At 40.6% G+C, this 24202-nt stretch overlaps 1 protein-coding gene across 1 annotated transcript in view; it reads left to right on the top strand.

Moving 5' to 3' along the window:
- Positions 1–22380, top strand: part of slc6a8 (solute carrier family 6 member 8) — a 43332-nt gene extending 20952 nt beyond the window's left edge. Inside the window, exons 5-13 of the mRNA XM_082517708.1 lie at positions 8065–8199; positions 8680–8783; positions 8934–9058; positions 12535–12647; positions 12979–13116; positions 13333–13435; positions 13766–13866; positions 14230–14400; positions 19425–22380. Of these exons, the coding sequence (XP_082373834.1) occupies positions 8065–8199; positions 8680–8783; positions 8934–9058; positions 12535–12647; positions 12979–13116; positions 13333–13435; positions 13766–13866; positions 14230–14400; positions 19425–19559 (1125 nt within the window). The 3' untranslated portion in view covers positions 19560–22380. The remainder of the gene's footprint in view (positions 1–8064; positions 8200–8679; positions 8784–8933; positions 9059–12534; positions 12648–12978; positions 13117–13332; positions 13436–13765; positions 13867–14229; positions 14401–19424) is intronic.
- The last annotated feature ends 1822 nt before the right edge of the window (positions 22381–24202 follow it).

Here is a 24202-nt window from a genome sequence, read left to right on the forward strand (position 1 = left end):
TGATGGAGACTCCCAGTATTTATCCCTGTCACCGGGGAAAAGTGCTCAGACTCGCTGTAGATGGCTCATGGTTTGTTTAATAAGCCGCCATCTTTGCTCATCACTTGTCCTTCACAGTGGACATAGATGCCCCTCTTTACTCCTCAAACCATCTTCCCAGTTTTAAATTAAAACAATTTAGCATCTTCAAAAGAGTGTCCTCTCTCCTTAAAGGTCAGATTGAGTCATTCTCATAGATTATTTTTTTTAAAATTTGCAATAAAACTGAAGATACGGAGATCTTGTCTGACTTTAAAAAGCCACTGTTTGAATAATTCTTTACAAAAAGAAGTCGAACAGAGAAGACTTAGTGCTTCCTGTTGTCATCCATGTCCCCTAACTAAGACAATATGTGTGAAACTTTGTTCCCTGAAACTAACTGACCATCCTGAGTTAAAATGTCATTACCACATCACACTGTGACGAAGGTGGAAAAAATACGGGACTGTTCCTTTAAAACTACAACCTTCAAACGACGTGTGTGTGTCATCGGATTGTGATGACGAGACTGTACACGGTGCCGTCAGATGGCAGGCTAAGAGTTGCTATGACTACCCTAGAGGTAGTGGTGGTGGGGAGGAGAGTGTGGGGGTGTGTGAGGTGGCGGCATGTGATTGGTTGTCTGGTAGGAGGGCAGCTGACTGCAGTGGGACGTGACTGAGAGCCACTCGGAGAGCGAATGACCCCCTTTCCTGTACTGTAGGAAAACTCCACTTGGGGACAAACGGGGACATAAAAAATCTGTCCTGGAATTCGACCCAGATCAGCAGCGCAGGAGCACCAAGCTCTCTCTGCATCACTGATAACCATACAGATGATTTAGCTATGAAATCACACAAACTTCATTTAAAAATTTTAAATGGTTCAAAAAAACCATTCTCACTAAAGTTCAACACACAGAACTCTGTAGTTATTCAGATAGTCAAAATGATCTAAACAATTAAAGATTTCATTTTCTTGTTTTATTTTCGCTTGGAAAAAAAACAGAGTGTACTTTATGTAAACAAGGTCTGGTGGCCCTAAAATGTATAATGTAGGCTAGATTTTGTGTTAATGTGTTGGTCTTAAGTAAAACTAAGGTGTAACACTGAATTGATTGACAATTTATACTTTATATTTTAAAAAACACTCAAATGAAGTGGGGACATTTTTGACCCCTGAGGACCACAGGTGCAAGGAAATCGGGAGCACATTATGAGGGTTAAACAGCACCTTTAAAAAGAGAGTAAGGTGGGGCCTTTGCCTTTAAGGTCTGGACAAAAATAAAGACGAGACAGGAACAGAAAGAGAGAAGGACAAAGAAACTGTGCTGGAGTTGGTGAAGCCCCCAACCACGTAGAAAGTTTTCTACATGAGGGAAAACTACTAAACGTGCATAAACACCTAACAGTAACACAGCTCACTGTTACCAGTTAGAGGCCCAGAGGATCTTATTAGCCACGGCTGCGGGGGAACACCCTTCAGAGTGGCCACGCCCCTAATCCAATTATCCAGGTTAAGTTATTACAAATAAATGAACCTTTGAAAGAGTAGGCTGTAAACATGTTTATTTTTACTGTAAGGTTAGATATTTCAGCACTGCTGGAGTCTGCCTCAAGTGGCCATGAGAGGAACTGCATTTTTGGTGGCTTTGATTTTCTTTTGACCCTGGATCTGGTTGTTTGGTCAGCAGTAGGATGATGTGTCGTCTCTTTTGGTCGAGTGTACCAAATGATGAAGATGCCAGAAAGGAGGAAATCCAATATTAGGGCAAAGAGAAGAAAGAGTAGCTAGTTTGCTAGTGTCTCCTGAGGGAAATGTTACCCAGCCTTCTGGTTTGCACTGAGATTCATGACTGTGGTTTCCTAAAGATTACAGAGGACCTGTTATTCTATGACTGTGCACAATGTTTTGAACATGGGCAGAAATCCTTCTGAAAGACCTCTGGTGTATAAAAGTGCACTTCTCATAAAATAAAACTAAATGTAACATTGAGGCAAACAGCTGCCAAACAGAAGCAGCCTGACATCAGAGCCTCTGACGCTGGAAGCAGACAAACACAAATGAGCACAGAGGAGTGAGTCACGCCTGTTCGTGTGCCGACTTGGCAGGAATAATATTAAATGAGAATAGATGAGAATAAATATTTGAAAGCCTGAGTGCATGACTGCCATTTATCCCAAAACACCACCGCTGATGCACAGACAGAACTTTATGATACATACTCATAAAGTTTAGAAACAGAGCAGCCCTTTGAATGGCTGTTATCATTCCTGCATCACCAGCAGGCTGTCTCTTTCATAAACAAGGAGGCTAATGAGTTTTAATGACTTTAATTCATGGTGGACCTGATGGTAAACTAAACGGGAATAATGGGAATGAGAAATGAGTGTTTCTACTTTGAAAGATGAACAAATGTCTCTCCAGATAAGCAGGAAAGGTGACATAGATTCAGTGACTTTTACCCAGGTGGCATCTCAGCAATGACAACGTATTCCCAAGCACCAGCTTCAAGGTCATGATAGTGACGACTTCAAGTAGATTTTATATGCACTTGAGTACATAACCTCTTCAGATTCTCACCATTATCTGGACTGCTCTCCATTTATCATTAATTGGAAAGGATGATAGGACACTTTTGAAGTACAAGCACAGGTACACAAAGTGTCTTCTCTCCATGGGACGGCAGATAAGAGGTATTCAAGGAGCTGATAACTTAGAGTACATAACAAATTCAATTCAATTTTATTTATATAGCGCCAAATCACAACATAAGTCGCCTCAAGGCGCTTCATAGATACAGAGAAAAACCCAACAATCATATGAACCCCTATGAGCAGCACTTTGGCGACAGTGGGAAGGAAAAACTCCCTTTTAACAGGAAGAAACCTCCAGCAGAACCAGGCTCAGGGAGGGGCGGGGCCATTTGCTGCGACCGGTTGGGCTGAGAGAAGGAAGACAGGATAAAGACATGCTGTGGAAGAGAGACAGAGGTTAATAACAGATATGATTCAATGCAGAGAGGTCTGTTAACACATAGTGAGTGAGAAAGGTGACTGGAAAGGAAAAACTCAATGCATCATGGGAATCCCCGGCAGCCTATTGCAGCATAACTAAGGGAGGATTCAGGGTCACCTGGTCCAGCCCTAACTATATGCTTTAGCAAAAAGGAAAGTTTGAAGCCTAATCTTAAAGTAGAGATAGTGTCTGTCTCCCGAATCCAAACTGGAAGCTGGTTCCACAGAAGAGGGGCCTGAAAACTTAAGGCTCTGCCTCCCATTCTACTTTTAAATACTCTAGGAACAACAAGTAGGCCTGCAGAGCGAGAGCGAAGTGCTCTGATAGGGTGATATGGTACTACAAGGTCATTGAGATAAGATGGGGCCTGATTATTTAAGACCTTGTATGTGAGGAGCAGGATTTTGAATTCCAGATTTAACAGGGAGCCAATGAAGGGAATCTGCTCTCTCTTTCTAGTCCCTGTCAGGACTCTTGCTGCAGCATTTTGGATCAGTTGAAGGCTTTTCAGTGAGTTTTTAGGACTTCCTGATAATAATGAATTACAGTCGTCCAGCCTGGAAGTAATAAATGCATGAACTAGTTTTTCAGCGTCACTCTGAGACAGGATATTTCTAACTTTAGAGATGTTGCACAAATGGAAGAAAGCAGTCTTACATATTTGTTTAATATGTGCATTGAAGGACATGTCCTGGTCAAAAATGACTCCAAGGTTCCTCACAGTGTTACTGGAGGCCAAGGTAATGCCATCCAGAGTAAGAATCTGCTTAGAGACCATATTTCTAAGATTTTCAGGGCCGAGTACAATAACCTCAGTTTGATCTGAATTAAGAAGCAGAAAGTTAGCGGCCATCCAGGTCTTTATGTCTTTAAGACATTCCTGCAGTTTAACTAATTGGTGTGTGTTATCTGGCTTCATGGACAGATAGAGCTGGGTGTCATCTGCATAGCAGTGAAAATGTATGCTATGTCTTCTAATGATGCTGCCTAAGGGAAGCATGTATAATGTAAACAGAATTGGTCCTAGCAAACCATCCAAAATTTATTTTGAGCACCAAGGATCTGATTTTTAATGCACATAAGTTAAAGGAAGAACTTAAAGTCTTACAGAAGATATGCAAATGCTGTTTTTTGTTAATCTCTTACAGTAAAATTGTGAATCTCTTGATGTCTGATGTTAACAGGACAAATAACAGAAAAACCATCAGGATACAGGATGGGTTTAACTGGAACCCACAAATAGAACTTTTTCACCTTAAAAGGTTTTTAATATTTTCTTTGTATGTTTTAAAATAAAACTTCATGGTGTTAAAAAGTCTGAGATCAACACTGAAAACTCTGCTGTTTTCTATTTGTTTCGCTTTAATCCCAAAATATTTACTTCCTGCTGAAAATGCCAGCTGACCGTTAAGTCTTTGACAGATCTGGAAGAATTTCAGGATATCCCGCTGTTTGCTCCACCCCCTTTTTCCTTTAATGTCAGCAGTATTAGAGCTGCACGAACAGTACCAGCTCTAATCATGTTGTCCTTGCACGATCTGACAACAAAATAAAACTACTTCTGCAAGCGCAGGAAACCGCAGGCGATATTCTACAGCTGATTCATTTGGACTGTGTTGTGATTTAGAGGTAAAGTGTGTCTGATGTGCTAAAAACAGGAAGCTGGCATCTGATATGATCCATCTCCACCTCCTGGCTTCTCCGCTGTGTTTGTGCTGTTGGAGCCTTTTGAAGCATTTTTAATGGAATCATCTCTTGGCTGGCTGTGCAGCAAAAACATCTGTGCTTGCCGTTCAAATGCAGAATCCAGAACCAATGGGTGGTGTCACAGTGGCTATGCCCCCCCCTTATACACAGTATCTGGCTCCAAGGAGCTTCTTGTGATGTCAGGAGTTTTTTAGAGTTCAGGTGTGCAGGAAAGCCCAAACGAGCCAGCAAGCTTTGGTTTTTACGCAGTTCTCCGAAGCTTTTAGTTGTGTTACAGCTCTGCTTTGGATCCAGGGTTTGAGAACTTTGTGCACCACCCTTTTACTAACTTTCAGTCCAACAACAAAAGTTCCTCTTTTCTCTGAATAACAGTCAGACTTGTGACACTTTCTCTTAGTTCTGCTTTAAACGCAGGGCACGGGTGTTATCTGAGCGCTGCTTCAGTGGAAGGGCTCAGACTTATTTCATTGATTACCTGGAAACAGAGATCAGGACTTCTTTTGTTTCTGCATATTTTCATTTATTTCCGTGTTTACATAAAAATGTGACAGACCTTTTATGTGCTCGCAGACTTTTTGACCCAGAGAACAAAGGGAAGTGAATCATGCTCTTTGAAAACTAACCAGCTGCTGTTAGGTGGTGTTAAAAGCATGATTAATGGGAAGAACATCTAACAGTGTAGGAGTGTTTCTGAAAAGCTGGAACACAGTGTTGCTGTCGAGTTAAAGGTCGTCATAACAAGAAAACACACATCAGTTTTGTTATTACTCCATTTTGAAAAGGAAATCGCACTAAGCTGCTGCAAAACTAGAGCACGTAAACCGCATTAACCTCTGACACACATCTGTAAACACACACTCGCACACCCTCGACACACACGTTCCCAGGATCAGATAAATGGCTTTTTCTTCTCTTTTTTTTTCTTGTTTTCACTGCTTCAGTTTAGGGTGTTGCCAAAATGACCCAATCAAAAACAGCTTCACTTATCAGACTGAGCATGTGCAGTAGAAACCTCTGTGCTCACCTGAATAGAGACGAATCCAGCAGCTTGTTTCTGTGTTGCATTCATGAACCCCGTGTCCTCATATTATCTGGGTCAGCTGTGTCTTCACAGCAGTTTGATGAAGTGAATGTAGAAGATGTTCAGTGAAAGGGCTTTTAAGTCTGCAGGCTGGACTCTGCAGGAACTTCCTGTTGGTTTTTATTTAATTATAGATAGAAATGTTCTGCCGTGATCCGGGTCAGGTTGCAGAGATACCCAGACCTCCTCCAACTCTTTAGGGTGGGGTTCCCAAACTAGCAGCGGCTCTACTTTGAGCACCTCATGAATGAAAGATCATCCACACAGGATGAGAGTAGTAGTGACGTAGCAACCGTAGACCATGTGATGTGAGTAAAAATCTGAGGAAAGAAGAGCAGGCGGGTCCAAAGTTAACGTTTTCTCTATGTTGAGGTAGGCAGCTGCCAGCGAGACATGGTGATAGTGCTGATTCAGTTATGATGGGGGGTAAATACACTAAAGAGCTGCCTGCAGAACTAGAGCCTGGGATGTCTGCTAGCAAGGAGATACATGAAGAAGTAAGAGCGCTGATGCTTTCCAGAGGAAGCTGTTTTCACGCTTGTACTCTGAGTCTTATTGTTTGGTCACGCTGCAACCAGGCTGTGACAGTTCATTTCTTACACGGTGAAGAGAGGAAAGTTTGTTTTGGTCCCTTAAATGTGAAAAACACTCAAAACCAAATCCTAACATGTTAGTTTTGGGACACAGGTTCACACGGTGTGACCTAAACGTCGAGCTCCATTCATGGGGTAGTTTACACACACATACGGTATCTCTTATGTAAGAGTCTGTGTGTGTTTGTGTTTTTAGTCTCATGGCAAGTCAAGGCGCGTTCGCAGGGCTCTCAGTACCACCAGAAACATTATCTGCTGTTTGTCTTCAGCAGGAGGCTGAAAGCTGAGCATCAGGTCAGAGCAGGGCGAGACAGCCTGAGACACACAGAGAGAAAAGAGAGAGAGACAGACAGCCAATCCAGTCACAAAGGCAAGATGTCTGCTCTTAAAGGAAACATTCGTTTGAATTAATTTTAAAAACCCACATTTAATTGGGCGTAATGTTCGACTTTTTCATTGTAGATATTAATCTTGTTTACAGTAAAGTAAACAGGCAGAGCAGACAGTAGAGTTCTGACATGATTACGTGCTTGACTGAAGTGTGACCTCGGAGTATTTGATAGTGAGAAATGCCCACAGTCACCTTCGGCCCCAGAAAATAAGATCGCAGTGGGATTAAAGCTGAAGTGGAGTCTTGGATATGTGGAGCCACAAACAGACCCCTGGGTGATGGTGCGGTGGCTACATGCATGTTTTGTCTTTGTTACTATGAACATATTTCTGTTACACCCTTGTCCTTACATCCAGAGATTTCTCTCTTTAGTGTCATGTGACTGTCGGATGAACAGGCTTCTTTAAAAGACCCAAAGTGAGACGACTCGTTAGCAAACCGGCCTACAGATCCTGGCATTAATCATGCTGCATATACAGAGATCTGTTGATTTATCAGTGCGATCAAATTTATATCAGTTTACATAAAAGTATCAGGATTAAAAGAACTCCCCGTGATGAACGAATGCAATGAAAATGAGAATAATATGCCAGAAATGGCTGAATAAGCAGAAGATCAAAAGGTCATGTGCGAGCTTTAAAAATATGAATCTCTTTGAGAAACGTTTCAAACAGACGACTGAAATGTTTTTTCTTATTCCTTAACACACTGAACCGAACGACCTGAGCTTCACACTGTGAGTGTGCGTCAACCTGAGAAGGTGCTCCGCTGTGATTGCACTGACACTCGACCCTAACTGGGACCCGGCGCTCTCCGTGGTGCTGAAATGCCACATTCCTCCGTGTGTGTGTTCTGTCTCAGCAGGTCTCAGATCAGGTTCATTTTGCTTTCCTCTCATTTGTTTTCGTTACCTGATTCTCATGGATTTTTTTTTTAATGGCAGAAACCCCCTGGAGATTTTTAGGTCAGGAAACAAAACCCCTTCTTCTTCATTCCCCCTATGTAACACAAATTCACTTACCTGATTTTGATTAGGTAAATGAATTTGTGTTACTCCAATTCTGCAAACATAAAACCGTCAAACGCACAAAAGTTCACTGTGCATTTATCTGCAGGTGAACAATGAGACAGTCTAACCTGCTTGTTTCACAGGCAGGTGATTAAAAACAGACAAAGAGTTTCTAGTTGAAGCTTTGACAGACTGATGGATTCAGTGAAAGAAGTGTGTGTTTTATGATAGTATGGTTGTGTTTCAGATTGTGTACTTCACGGCCACCTTTCCCTACGTGGTCCTCATCATCCTGCTGGTCAGAGGGGTGACCCTGCCCGGAGCCTACGATGGCATCATGTACTACATCAAACCCAACTGGTCCAAACTGGAGGAGGCTCAGGTCAGTTCATCATCCTGAAATCTCACTTACAGGCAGACTTTGTCATTGCATGGGGCAGTTTGAATCACTGGGCCTCTCCTTCTGACATTAAAGGGTCTTCATTATAAAATTATGAATTTTAGTTTTTGTCATGTGCGTGCATGGTGAATACACCAGCAGGATTGTCTTTAGGTTGTCTAGGTAGAAGTTTTAAACCTAATGTAGGGAGTAGAAAACCGAGATATTTGTGTTAAAACATAAAAGTAACAAAGTGTCGTAAAAAAGAAATACTCAAAGTACAGATACCTGCAGTATTTGTACTTCGTTACTTCGCTCCTCTGTTGGGGTGGGTGAAGCACCTGAAAGTGCACGAGTGGGAGGTTTAAATCCAGTTTTAGGCTGTCGGGCTGGCTGTTGTTTTTTATGGCTTGAGCATCCAAGATGCTGCAGCGTTTGTCATTAAATGTTTGCATCAAACATCAAACCCATGTGACTCCACAGGTGTGGATAGATGCTGGCACTCAGATCTTCTTCTCCTACGCCATCGGCCTTGGTGCTCTGACCGCTTTAGGCAGCTACAACCGCTTTAACAATGACTGCTACAAGTACGACACACACACACACACACACACACACACTTCACCAACTCCTTCAACCTCAGTCATCATATCTAAACCCTGTGAATCTTTAAATTTACTCCACCTTAAACCTGATCGTGACCTTAAGCGCCTTGTTTCCTCTCCTCTTCCTCACAGAGATGCCTTCATCTTGGCGCTCATAAACAGCGGGACAAGTTTCTTCGCTGGCTTTGTGGTGTTTTCTATTCTTGGCTTCATGGCTGCGGAGCAGGGAGTCGACATATCGCAGGTTGCTGAATCAGGTATTTACTCACACCGGATCTGTTCTAATAATTTCCTCCAATGCACTTTTTTATTCTTGGGCTCTATTTTACACGATTCACAGTGTAAATGATTATTTTAATACGCTGCCCTTCAGTAGACCTTCAGTTCATCTGCTGTTTTAGCTCCTCCCTATAAACGCTCTCAAAAAGCTAACATCCATCTGATTGGCAAACTTCCAGAAGCCTACAGAGGGGCAGCACTGAGTACTGGTGTCCATGCTGCGCAGAAAGAAATAAGAGCAGGCTGAAACCTGAGCTTTGAGCTCATGGGGATTACTTTTACATAAGTGCACAGTGCTATTTGAACCATGTTCAATATAAACATAGAACATAGTAACATTATACACGAAACATGAGATAAAAAAATCAGATCATCTAAACAAACGGTGTCGTTGGTGGTGCTCTCCTATTTCGACCCCAAAGCCTCTGAGGCTGGTTTAACAAAAATGCATCATACTGAGCTTTAAATATAGATGGTAACTGGACTGGTTCTTACATAGTGCTTTTCTACTCACTGAGCACTGTGTGATAAAGTGCAGTCACACAAGCACTTTATCTAAGGTTTTTTTAGTGCTTCTATCTAACATTCACTCACATTCACACTCCGATGGAGTGCATCAGAGAGCAACATGGGGTTAGTATCTTGCCCAAGGATATTTGGCACGTAGACTGGAGGAGCCGGGGATCGAACCACCAACCTTCCAGTGAGTAGGTGACCAGCTCTACCACCTGAGCTGCTGCCACCCCACTGTGCTTTGGTTTTCCAGCATAACGAGGGTAACTGTTATGCTGGAAGTCAGATTGTTAGCTGTAAAGACGGAGGATGAGCAGCATCTCTGTATCACTTCTCGGGAGGAGAAACGAGACCAAGAGAGTTTCACTGTAACGATGCATTAAAATACAAAAAAAATATCCAAATCTTTACTCTCTGTCTCACACTTTTGGATGTGCTATACATTCATATAGAAGCAGCGCTTGCATCCACTGTGGTGCATGTTCCAGCTTTGATAATCCTTGTTTTAAGAGCCAATCACAATCCAGATTCTAGGAAAAACAGGAAGGGGAAAAAGCGTCAGGTCACATGAGGTCAGCTGATAATTGTGTAGCCTCGACGATTTCAAATGGTGGTTATAAAAATAATGATTACAGAAGGATTCACTGCACTGTAATGAAGACCTGAATGAACCTGTGTGTGTGTGCGTGTGTGTGTGCGCGCGTGTCAGACTCCAGCCAGCAGTGTGTGTATTAATAGCTAAGCATCACGTGACGTGGCATCACAAACACACCGTTATATTTAGCTTGTCCACAGAAGGCTGCAGCTCTGAGCGGCTGTTCGGATCAAAGCTTTTCATTCAAACTTAATGAAGACTTTATGTAACCACAGAGCTAATGTTTACAGCCAGGCGAGAATAGTCACATGACAGTTCTTTGGCTATTTACACCTGGCCTCTTCAGCCCCCAGATAAAGAGCAACAGTCCTGGTGGAGGCGTGGTTGTGATAAATATACAGTTAAAGGGCCAAGAATTCTGAAAACTGCAATAACTCAAGAACAAAGCGACGAGGATTTTCAGTTTGATGCTGTTGATGTGTTCAAGAGGCTGAGCTGTAACACTGTTAAACTAAAACTGATCATTTTTCCGTCCATCCATCTGATGCCCAGATCTCCAGCTCTTCTGGAGGGATACTGAAGTGTTCCCGAGCCGTCTGATAGACACGGTGTCAGCCTATTTCAACTCTCCCACTTGGAGCAGTAACTCCACCCTTTTCTGACAATCATACTCTGAGACTTGGAGGTGCTCAATCTTTCAGTCCGCTTCATTTCTGTTGTTCAGATTTATGAGCAGTTGAGAATATTTAGGTTCATTTAAGGTTCAATAACATCAGCGTTGCTGACTCACTGATTTATGGTTGTTATCGACCCTCTTATTTATGACTTTGGTCAGGTGAAAGCAGCGTGATCGATATTATTATGGAGATTTTTAAAAATCTGGGCTGGTAATAATCAAAATGAGTTTTATTGTATTTCAATTTCTCATTCATAAATTTTCAAGCCTCAGAGGTTAAACCAACAACACTACAACAAAGCCTCATCCAAGGTGTGGCATTAAAAGCATCTTATTTTATCTAGTTGCTCTAATGGTAAAATACAAGTTAAGATTATATATACACTTTATCCCAAATTATCATGCACTGTTTATCAGAAAAACTGGGATGCCAAATCAGTCAACACACCCTGTAAGAAACTAGCTTCAATAAGCTATAATAGCTCAATAAAAGTAATATAATAACGTTTAATAAAAAGGCTCAATAAGGTGAAGCTTGTACAACAGAAAGGAGCTCGGTCATACAGAAATAAAACTGCTTTATAAGTAAAAGATTAAATAACATTCAGAAGAACAACATTCAAACCAATCAATCGAATAAAGTTATTCTTTAATGTAAAACAAACAAATAAACTAAAACAAAACAGAAGATGGATCGCTGTGTTCCTCTCATGTGTGACTATAATGAGATGTGCATTAATGAGTCACTAAAGTCTTCATCATGTTCTCATTTCATCTGCCTGAAAATATTTTCGTGTACCTCTCAGGAATGGTGTGTGTGCGCGTGTGTGTCTGTGTGTGTGTGTGTGTGTGAGGACAGGAATCTTTTTATTTAATCTTGCTGTAAAAAGAACAAACGTAAATCCAATTTACTGAATCCAATCTGACACGTCTATACTGGTTTAAAGTATTAGCGTGTGTGTGTGTGTGTGTGTGTGTGTGTGTGTGTGTGTGTGTGTGTGTGTGTGCAGTATTAACTGTCGGATTATTTAAGCGAGGCCTTTCACCTCACATGCGACAGCTCTCCAGTGCATGTTTCTGTGCTGCCTGATGAAACACGCCGTGATTTGTCCTGCTGTAAATATTTGTCCTGCACCTTTAATCTTTCTGCATATCAGCAAATTTATTTTGTGGTATTTGAAGCTGACCATAGCTGAGCAGATGAGACTTTTTCATAATCAGGACAAACAAGCATTTAAAGTAGAACAACCTACTTTCAAAGCTGGATGTTTTATGATGTTTCTGTTACAGCATGATGACGTCAGCCTGTTATTGCTTCATTGTGACATCGCAGAGTGTTGTGTTGAAAAAATAAAATGGGTGTTGTACAGCTCTCTCCGCGCCCTTTCATGTGATACAGTACGTGATATGGTCAAGTCAACCTTGATCGTGGATACTAACAATGACATCATGGTCAAACGCTTAGCCAACCAATTTCATATTTATGACTCTTTTCTTTTAATATTTATACTGTAGAGCCAGAAAATGAGCTGGCGGCGCTGCAGCTTTAAATTCTGCACACGTTACATCTTCTGTGCACATGTTGGAAAAACATGCTGTATGAGCCAAACCTTGAGCCGCATGTTAAAATCCTGTGAAGTCTCTAATGCCTGTGTTTGTGTGTGTTTCAGGTCCAGGTCTGGCCTTCATTGCATATCCAAAGGCAGTCAGTCTGATGCCGGTGGCCCCGCTGTGGGCGGCGCTCTTCTTCTTCATGCTGCTGCTGCTCGGACTGGACAGTCAGGTGACCAACACACTCTGTATCATACCTTTAATCAGCTGCGCATTTTCTCAATAAGTTTGCAGGAGTAACATGGAAATATAAATATCTATAAATATGGGTGTCATGTGGTTATAAACTGAATTTATGATATTTCCCGCAGGATTTTGGTAAATGTTTAATAGATCAGTGGTCCTAATGCAGAGCCTTGGGGGACACCACAGAAGCAAATGATTGGAGAGAAATTTTAACTGGTTTTCAATATTTTACTTGTATTCAGCTTTATTCCTCCACTTCTGTTCAGCAAAGAGACACTGAAGACACTGTATGTCTTTCTCCATGTCTGTCCCTGCAGTTTGTCGGGGTGGAGGGTTTTGTTACCGGGATTCTGGATCTGTTTCCTGGAAAGCATTATCATCGCTACAAAAGGGAGATTGCTGTGGCGATATGCTGTTTACTCTGCTTCATTATTGACCTCTCCATGGTGACACAGGTTGGATGAACAAAGACTTTTCCCTCAAAAATTTAAATTTTTGATGATTTATACCATTTTTAAATAAACTGTCTTTTCTTACTAGCTCGTAGTAACAAAAATGAAAACGCATAACGTGTGAAGGAGCTTATGAGAGAACAAGAAACACTTCAGCTGATGAACTGGTTTACTAAATCGACACTGTTCACTGAGCCGTCTGTTCCTCTGTCTCTGCAGGGAGGGATGTACGTCTTCCAATTGTTTGACTACTATTCGGCCAGTGGGATGACTCTGTTGTGGCAAGCATTCTGGGAATGCATAGTAGTTGCCTGGGTCTACGGTATGTAATAAACACAAACACACAGTGTAGTGCTTCATAGCAACGTGATTGTAAATAGAGCCTTTGTGAAGTTTGTCAGTGAGGTAACCCATCTCAAAATAGGTCTGAAAATCATCTCAGATGATGTGATATTAGAGGTCACGGGTCAACGTGTTTTTTGTCACAAGCTAATATAAAATACAATATCACAGAATAATATGGCAACAAAAGACTATTAAGCTTTGTCATAGTGTGAATACAATCATGGAGAATTTCTAGTGTTTTATGACGTGAGTGGGAAAGAATCCTCAGCATCTTCCTGTCTTTGACTTGCTGATTAATGAACTGCAGGTGCTGACCGCTTCATGGATGATGTGGCTCGTATGATCGGCTACCGGCCTTTCCCCTGGATGAAGTGGTGCTGGTCTTTTATAACTCCATGTGTCTGCATAGTAAGACTGAACAACACTATCCCATCCAGAAATAGAAACCCACAACCACACACACCAGTTTTCCTCCAGGCTATCAGGCACTAATACCAGTTTATTAAGAGCTGAGCGCATACGTACATTTTTGATTATTGTAGAGGAACAAATTCAGAAAAGATTTATATTGATTATACACTTATATTTACCTTTTGCTGTCTCTTGAGCATACAGCAGAATCATATTAAAACTAACAGGCATAGACCAACATTATTCATCAGTTCTGCTGTGACAACATAATGAAATCTCACAGTATCAACACCACAAATCATGTAAATGATGCCAAATATGTGCCAATCTTCCTCTTTAATCTCCCCTTTCTTCCCGTAGGGTATCTTTCTGTTCCACCTGGTGAACTATAAGCCCCTGACCTACAACAATGTGTACGTGTACCCATGGTGGGGCGAGGTGATCGGCTGGTGTCTGGCTCTGTCCTCCATGCTGTGCATTCCTGTCAGCCTTCTCTACAAACTCTTTAGAGCCAAGGGAACCTTCAAAGAGGTAAGCGCCAGCTCACCCTGGACGTGCACGCTGAAACAAAGGGTTATGAATGTATTTAAAAAGCATAGGTACAGACTTACCTCACATGCAGACTTTAAATTGACCTAAAACTGATGTAGTTACTATCCAGATAACAAAATACCCGAGACCACAAAAAGTTTTACATTTAGATTTTATAAGGTAAAAATGTAAAAGGCAAACCTCAGTCTACCTGAAATTTGGTTTAAAATAAGGTTTTATGTAACTGTAATGTATGTCCCAGCGCTCGTAGCTCGGTATGAAGAGCAGAACATGTGACTTAAACTAATGCAAACACTCCTATTGAGTGACAGCAGAGGTCATTTCTAAGATATCACATCACGCTGCCCAACTTTATATAGAGTCGTTGTTGTAACATAAGCACACGTGGTGACACATGTTACCCTTCAAATTCTGGGAAATATACCTTAAATGAATAATAAAACACATGCAACATTACAGATGAATTAATTAAACTTTTCTTCTCTGAACGTTCTGGTTTCTAAGCTTGTTGAACCAACTTTGGCTAAGAATTTTTATTTTACAGTTAATCACCTGCTACAGTTTTGCAGAACAATTAACTTTAACGCAGCTGTATTAAATACAAATAAGTCAATAAACATGCATCATGCATCATGATAAGCTCAAGGATCTGGAAGTGACAGGTTAAGTTCGATGGAGAGGGGAGAGCGAGTACAGTTGGACTGGTGCTGTTGTAGAAAGTCTGGAAACATCGAGCTTTCTAGCTAGCACCTACACCTCTGCTGAAATGGGTTAACTTGACTTATGAGTATAACAGAGGGGCACATAGAAGGTTAGGTGGTGGATTGGTTGGAGAAAATCACCAAACTACCGGTTGCTCCCCTGAGGTGCTGGCTGCCACTAGTTCTCCTTGACAGATAAGTTGTCATCTTCCATGCTAATTTTAGGTGACCATGGCCATCAGCTAGTGATCAAAGCAATCACAAGGATGTTTTAGGAACAGTATTGTCTTTGAGACCTAGTGACAGACTGCAACCTCTTACAACCAGTTGGAGGATAGCAAGACATATTTTTGTGACCGAGGCCTCACTAAGGAAATTTTGTTGGGTATACGTCTAGAGACACAAAAAGTATTTGCTTTGAAATGGAGATAATTTAGTTTGCACAGTCCAGGTCAGCATGTCTAACTTCTAAACAGGAAAAGCTTTAATCAAACCAAGCGATTCCTCCAGATCACATGACTTGCAATCTGTGTGACCACGTGTTTGTATGAGGTGCCGTAAGGGACATTATTACTGAAACGCTCTCACACACACTACTGAAATTTTAGCTCTCACACACACTACTGAAATTTTAGCTCTCACACACACTACTGAAATTTTAGCTCTCACACACACTACTGAAATTTTAGCTCTCACACACACTACTGAAATTTTAGCTCTCACACACACTACTGAAATTTTAGCTCTCACACACACTACTGAAATTTTAGCTCTCACACACACTACTGAAATTTTAGCTCTCACACACAACTGAAATGCTCTCACACACACTACTGAAAAACCAAGGCATTTCAGTTGAACAGGAAGGCGTTTCAGTTAAACAGGAAGTTAATTCTTGACAAGGAAACTGAAGGAAAAAGTGTTAGATTTCAAACAAACCACCACACAGATGTCTACTCAGCAACCTGTTAGTTAGGGGTGGGTTTTTATAATCGATTTATTGATTAAAATGGATTCTGGCTTGGATAACGTGAAATCGATTCATTAAAATCCTGAATCGATTTTTTAATATAAATTTATTTTACCCGAAATGCCAGAATCTCTGGTGAAACCTCACAAAATTTCAACAACCACCAAACAGCTAAGACAGTAAATGAGAGCAGGTACACGGCTTCTGCACAAACACGTAAACACACAGCGCGGACCCGCGGATCAGAATCAGTGAGATGTCGCCTTTCTCACCCGACAGCACGGACACGGTCGGGGCTGAAAGCCGACAGCTCGCTGACTCTGATCTGTCGGCAGGTCCGCGCTTTGTTTTCACGCCGTTTTTGCGCCGATTCTAAAGCTGTTAGTTTGATCTCTCTCCAAACAATATTGACTGAACCAGCAGCAAAAGATCCAAACTGCGCTTCACATAAACATCGTCATGAATTCCCTCACTGTTTTGCTTCCACCACGATAAAATCGCACGTCATGCACAGCCCTCTCTTTCTCTCTCTCTCTGTACTTCAAGAACAGTTTCCCTCTAAAAATCTGTTTTCTGTATTATTCGCTTGCTTGTTATGCACAAGTCTACTGTTGTTTACAGCGCAGTCGGCCGCTGTTTTTTTTTTTTTCATTTTACATACTTCCGAAAAGAAAACCTAATTTCTGCCGTTCAATACTGAATAAATTTAAACTTTTTAAAATTATGCAAAATGCAAAACGTTAGCCGTGTCTCTAATGAAACCGCTGTAACGTCAGAGGTAACGTTCATATGTTAATGGTTTTCTTTCGTTTTTGATGTACTGCAGAATATTTTTTATAAAATCCCAGGCCAGGAAAACCACCTTCATGTTTTTATGTGTTTTATCTTCAGCTACTTTGACACAAAGGCATCTGCTGTGATGCTCACACCTTTGATAAAGTCTTGCGTGTGTCAGCTTCCTTTTTTTAAATACAAAAATATGTAAATGTACTGATCTGAATTATAATATTTCTGACTGTCAAAATTCCCCATAATCAAATCGAATTGAATTGAATCGAATCGTGGAACAAATCGATTCTGGACGTTAGTGAGACAGCTGCATTACTTAACAATATATTAGCCTCAGCATAAGTCAAAATTTAGAATAGCGGGAGACGTGCATTATCCTGGTTATTTTTTTGGCATATGTGCTTTTTGTCTTTTTTTTAGCAAAGAAAAATATCTTAAAATCATCAAAAAAAAAACCAGGGAGAGAAGGCTTAGCGTTCCTCCATTTAGCACAATGGATATGATATTTACTCAAAAGTATTGTTAAGATATTCATTGTGTGTACTCATGTTGTACAGTGTTTAACTGCATTATGGTTACTGTGGTTTAACAGAGACAGTATTTTAGTTGCCACCACAAGGAGGCACTGTTTCATTGTAAGAGCACGGATGCTGCGTCATCACGCCCCTAAGAAAAAAAAAAAAAGTATACCACAACGAAAATGGCACCCATGAGAAAAGTTTTGCCGCATGTTGATGAGGAATAAAGTTCCCAAAAATATTAAGGACATTTTTGCCTCCGTCGTCATTTTCCTTCGAGTTGATCGCTGTCGATGCTGCAATACTCAACAAGTATGATGATGTTAATAATGTCTGAGACATCCAATGCTAGATGATCCATATAAAAAAAATTATGATGTAATTCAAACAGTGGCACATCATTAATATTTAGGGAAATCCAATTTTTTAAGTTGCACCAAATACATTGTGTGATAGGGCATAGGAAAAAAAAGATGTTCTAGGGTTTCATTTTCATCAGTACAAAAAGAACACTGATCCACCTCAAAGCCAAATCTCTTTTTTTAGAAATTCTGCCACAGTATTAGTTTTGTTTAAAGTGTGTTTCTTTAACTTTAGGTAGAATAGGCTATTTCATAAATTTTTAGTATGCTTTATCCAGTGTATATGAAATAACTAAATTAGAACCATGCCATGTCACCATTCTGTTGTAACTATGAAATATTTTGTCTTTGAAGAAACTACTAACAAATTTTCAATTCAATTCAATTCAATTCAATTTTATTTATATAGCGCCAAATCACAACAAAAGTCGCCTCAAGGCGCTTCATAGATACAGAGAAAAACCCAACAATCATATGACCCCCTATGAGCAAGCACTTTGGCGACAGTGGGAAGGAAAAACTCCCTTTTAACAGGAAGAAACCTCCAGCAGAACCAGGCTCAGGGAGGGGCGGGGCCATCTGCTGCGACCGGTTGGGGTGAGAGAGAGAGAATTTCTTATTGCATTTTTATCAAACAGCTGACATTGCCCTAGCAATAAATTTGGGAGCACTGATGAGAAATTATTGTATATCATAAAAATTTTAATCAAATGAAGCAGAGGGACCAGTTCACAAAATTTGTTATATTCTCTTTGAGAACAGTTTAGACAATATTTTTCTGAAAAGTCTGTGTAACTTAGAATGACACCGTTATCATCCAACAAATCTGTTATGAATATAATATTTTTGTTCAAACCAGTCACTCTTGAAAATTGATTTTTGATTAAGTGTTATTACCCTATTATTCCATAAGGTTGAATTATGGGGAGAAGTTGTGGGTAAATCTCATTTTCCCAAAAATGCAACGTCTGTTTTGGAAAGTTTGATATCTTTATGGGGATTTTATTTGCCGCAAAATCACATTTCAAAATAAAGTCTAATCCTGTATACTATTTTATTAAACAAGAATCATGGGATGTGGAGCTAAGTAGAGTCTGGCTGTGACAGACAAGATTTTAACCATTTAATTCTAAGGGTGCCAACCATAAATTCCAATTCTGGAGTTTTGATACCACCTTTATTGTATCCCTTCACAAGCTGAGATCTTTCTATGTAATGGGTTTTATTCCTCCACAAAAATTCGAACACATTTCTATTTATGGTTTTCATGGTATTTATCGTTTTTTTATTTTTTATATTGTTTACGTGGCGCAAAAAAGGTTGGGGACTGCTGTACTAGCAGGTTGCTGAGTAGAAATCCTTGTAGTGTTTTGAAATATACCACTTTTTCCATCAGTTTCCTTGTCAGGAAACAACTTCCTGTTCAGCAGAAATGCCTCTGGTTTCAGTAGTGTGTGTGTGAGAGCGTTTCAGTAGTGTGTGTGTGAGAGCGTTTCGGTAGTGTGTGTGTGTGTGTGAGAGCGTTTCGGTAGTGTGTGTGTGTGTGAGAGCGTTTCAGTAGTGTGTGTGTGTGTGAGAGCGTTTCAGTAGTGTGTGTGTGTGTGAGAGCGTTTCAGTAATAATGTCCCTTACGGCACCTCATATGTTTGTTGATGTCTTGCAGCGTTGGGCCCACCTGACCACTCCGGTGTGGGGAGCCCATCACTTGGAGTACATGGCCCCGGATATCAAGTCCTTGAGCTCCATGTCGCCTGGCATCGATGACAACAAAGTCATCATCTTCGAGAGTGTCATGTAGGCAGGACTCCATCCCCGTCCATCCATCCACCTCTGACCAGACAACCGACAGCACCACACTCGACGTTCAGCTTTACCTCCAACCCATACAGAGGCCTCAGAAAGGACTCGAAGTGATTGATTAGATTTGTGGACTGATTGATTGCCTTTGCCCTTCGATTAATTGATTGATGGGTCTCCTTGGACCTATTGATCAGTTGGTCTCTTCATGTCACCAAAATAACCAACGCTAAAGATTTTTTTTTAATACCTAGAAAAGAACAAAACAGAAGAGGAGTGACACAGCTCCTTCAGAAAGCTTCATAATTCCAACAACCGGGAAAAAGAAATACTCTCCATGAATGTGGATAAAATGCTAAATAAGGGTAATCTAAAGTTTTCACTACAGGCAGAATCATTTTGTGTTCTCTAAAAATACAAAACAAAAGAGTGTCTGCTGTCGAGGTCGAAGTCAGAGGTCAGTTTTCCTCCATCACCGATGATCGGTAGTATCAATGCTCTTCTCTCTGGGTGGGTGGGATGAAACGTTAACTAATAAACTGCCATTACATACAATCATCTCATTAAATGTTAAAGGGACTTGTGCTCACTGATTTTTATTTTAAAAAAATGGCGGTTTATTCACACAGACAGAGTTGTAGACAGACAGACTGACTGACCCCCAGAAAATTAACAGAGGTCATTTGCTTTGCAACAGGATTTAATAAATGACAGGAAATAGTCTGAGACGCAGTCCCGTCATCAAACATAAAAATGGAAGAAAAGATCAACCGAGAACCAGAACTATCGGGTTGAACGATCTCCGGGACTGGAGAGTAAAAAGTTCAACCTCCTGTTATCAAGCAAACCAGCGGTCCAGGAAGCCAGACTGTGCTCGGAGTCCTGAAAACACCCTCAGACACCCTTTGAGCACTTTGATTGTTGAGGCCCAAATCCTAAAACTCAAACTGATGCCCTGATTCCTTTTGAACGTTTCAATATATCGGTGCAGCTCTGCTGAAGCTAAATACTACAAATCACCAGCTTTTTACTACTGATCCCAGAACAGTCCTGGCTCCTGAGCAGTGTCGTGCTTCTCTGACCGCTGACCTCTGATCTGCAACAACAGATCTGATCTCAGAGGGAAATGTCCAGAGAGACTTCAGTCAGAGTTATAACAAGGGCTTTAAATTGAATCCAATCAAAAACAATTAATAAGATCAGTAAAATCTCCTCAGAGCTTTTAACCCCAACCAGATGCAAACACACAGATGCCGTCAGCTGTTGAAACTGATTTGAAACTAGACTGAAATCTCACTGGATCTGACCTTTAACCCTTCCCTGTCATGTGTCTGACCTCCCTGTGAGGAGGTTCAGGCCTGTGTGCGAATCAGGTCAGAGGTCGGGCTTCGTTCAGTGTCCCCCAGGTTGACTGAAGTGCCAAATGGGGCGCTGCCCGCCCTGCAGGGCTGATCCTAGACCAGGACTCCAGGCTGCCAAAATCAACCTGTTAGCTCTTCTCTCTGCCTCGTCTCTGTCTCATCGATGCTGCAGTCCTCCATCCAAACCTCACTTCTTCCTACTGAACCACTGATGGTGGCACCTTCCATCTCACATTCTCAGTTTCATACGCCTAAACTTTTCCTGTGTGATCAGAGTTCATATCATTCTAGCCATTTGTTTTAAGGGCCTCCCTTTGGGTGTAGCTCCTCACAAAAAGCAACGCTGCTTCTGTATGTGGTTAACCTCGTCTCCGCACAGTAATGGAAATTAGACATTCACACTCTAGTGACTGCTCTGTACGTAAAACCACCAAGAGGTCCAATATTAGAATCTATCACAAAACATTTAACAGGTTTCTAAGATTCCTCAAGAAAAAGAAATATCGATGTGAGATTGGTTTGAATAAAATACTTTCTGAATTGAAATAAGAAAACTAGCATCAATAAAATGGTAATATAAGTACATCGGTGCTCTTCCTTACACAATGCATCGACTGAGTAACACTAACTCACATTCATGAAGTTAGACTGCAAAATAAACTAAAACAAGAAATCACTCACACACTGTCAGTCGTAGACAAATTTATGTAACTGTACACAATTAAATATTATTTGTGTAAAATTAACAGCAGAAAATGACAGTAAGGGGTCATTTGTATTGCTTAAACTGATAAATATGATTTAGCTGGGTGCTACACCTTTTTTTTCTTTAACTGAAAAATAGCACGGGGCTAATTTCTAGTGTTAATGATTTTATAACGTTGGAAATGTGTGAACCCTGTGCAAATCGTCTGCACAAAAAAGCCCCACACAGATGAGCAGACACTAAAGTACTGACACACTTCAAACAGTGTATAAATTTAAGAAAAATTGCTGAAGTGAAATATGAACCTCAAAATTAGCTACAAAAACTATCAACAGGACTTCCACTGATTTGCTTAGTGGACCCAAAATGCACCTTTAGTCTGGAGACCAGAAAAAGACCTGATTTGACTTTAAAACCGAGTCCGTGTTCACCTGCCGTCCGGTCAGCTGGTGGAGAGATGAGAGCCGGAGGACTCAGTGTGGTGCCAAGCATTGCCTTACATTGTTGTCTTAACTCTAGAGCCTGAACGGTTGACTAGCCAAACCCAGAGCCCTACAGGACGTCCTGTGTATGGCTCTGGTTTATATCAAACCAATCAGCAGTCTGCGGGGGCGTGTCTATAACTCTGTCTCCTAGTAACCCCTCACCATCCACCCATCATGGGGAACTATAACAATTAGAATGTCAAATATGCGAAAATTACCTACATTTGCACATTACTGTAAAAAAAATAAATAAAAAAAATAAAGAAATAATGTTGCTAGCACTTTAAAAAAAAGAATCGTGTTAGAAATCGCGTTTTGTTTTACATATTGTAAGATGAATCAGAGATTTATTTTATGGAGGCTTTTATTTTGCTGATACATACAATATGACAAATATATATATATTGAATATCTTTGTGTGTTATCTATATTTGATGCAGTATATAATTGCGATGATGATGATGATTTCTGGCTGATTGTTCACGTTTAGCTGGCAAGCACAAGCAAAGCGGTACCTCGAGCTTCAGGCTACCTCACTCCTCATTCAGACTTTCAAAGCAAATTTCTTTTGGCTTTTTATGCAAAGTTTTGTCAGCAGTACCGGCTGGTAGCAGGAGGGGATTGTGGGAACCTTTACAGTTCTCCGACACCAATGAAAACAAAAAGTCATGCTTTAAAACAACTTAAACTGGGGATTTTTATGTTGAATTTTTTTTTAAATTTAATGTTGCTGATACACACTGATACTGCGAGGCCTTTGACCAGGTGTATGACTAGCTGACGTGAACAACCAGCGTAGGGCGGGGCTATTATTCCGGCGGGCTTGCTGCGATGCAGTGATATGAAGACTGTCGAGGTTTCGTGTGGATCTGAGCAAACTTCAAAAGGGAATTGTTGGGTTCTCTCTTTTACTGACTTCTAATGTTCAAAGTGCTCAAGTGTTTGAAGAGTTTTAGCTTTAGATGATTTTTATTCTTTGGGTTTTAAATCAATATCAGTGTTCTCCCAACGACCCCCCCACGGCTCTCACGTCATTACTTGAGTTTGATAGAAAAGTATGACAAACAATCCTTTAAAGTAAATTTGCTGATAATTGCTGTAACTGCCATTTGAAGTAATTAGGAAGCTCCTGCCACTCACTGTCTCAGTATAGTGAGGTGGTCAGGCCTGGAGTGACAATGCCAACATGCGTGCAGCTGAAAAGATAAACAAAACAAACACTAAGATACTCCACCAGTTAGTTTAAGACCTTAATTACAGCCAGATACCCAAGAACGTGAAGAACAGCATTAGCAGAATCAGCAAAACAGACACAAATCTGGTTTCTGTATTTAATCTCTGGCTTAAAGCCCTGTTCAGTCAGAACGGATGGAGGTTTTTAATCCAGTCAAATAAACGAGTCGGATGAAATGGTTGAGTTCAAAAACCTGCATCCTTTACAACAATGATAACAGTCGCCCTCTATCATGTTTGGTTTATGCAAAGTAAGAAGTCAACATAGCATAATGGACACAAACAAGACAAACTCAGTCATTTTCAGACCAAATGGAAACCTAATTATGAAGACCAACCAAAGGGACTTAAAAACAGTATTTGGGCTGTAAAGTCAAACATCATCTGCATAAAAAAAATGCTTCAAAAACACAATTCTTTGGATTTGGCATGACTTCTACTATTCAATTATATCAATACCTCTGATGTAAATCTATATTAAAAGTTTGATGTTTTAAGAAAAAGCCCATAGTTAGCCTGAGAATCTTCCCGTTTTCTTCAGAGTCAGTGACCTGAAAATAATTGTGCTTCTCGCTGAGAAAAACGTGAACAAATCAAAAATAAGGGAACAAAAAATAATGTATAAGAGAAAAATAAAGAAGGGTTTTAAATTAGAGAAAGAAGAGGAATCCTGCTCATGAGGAGCTTGTTGTGGTTGGAACTTTTACAGTTACTACCCAAATACACAAAAGACTCTCTTACAATTCTCAAAGAGAAAACCACCTTAAATGGGGTTTAAGGGAAAGAGTGCAGAGCTCAGATGAGCCAGTTCCCAGAATGTTTAGGATTCATCTGTCGATCAAACTTTTCATATTTAAAT

This window comes from Aulonocara stuartgranti (assembly GCF_965226115.1).
Source record: "Aulonocara stuartgranti genome assembly, chromosome: 20".
In the NCBI taxonomy this organism is placed as follows: Eukaryota; Metazoa; Chordata; class Actinopteri; order Cichliformes; family Cichlidae; genus Aulonocara; species Aulonocara stuartgranti.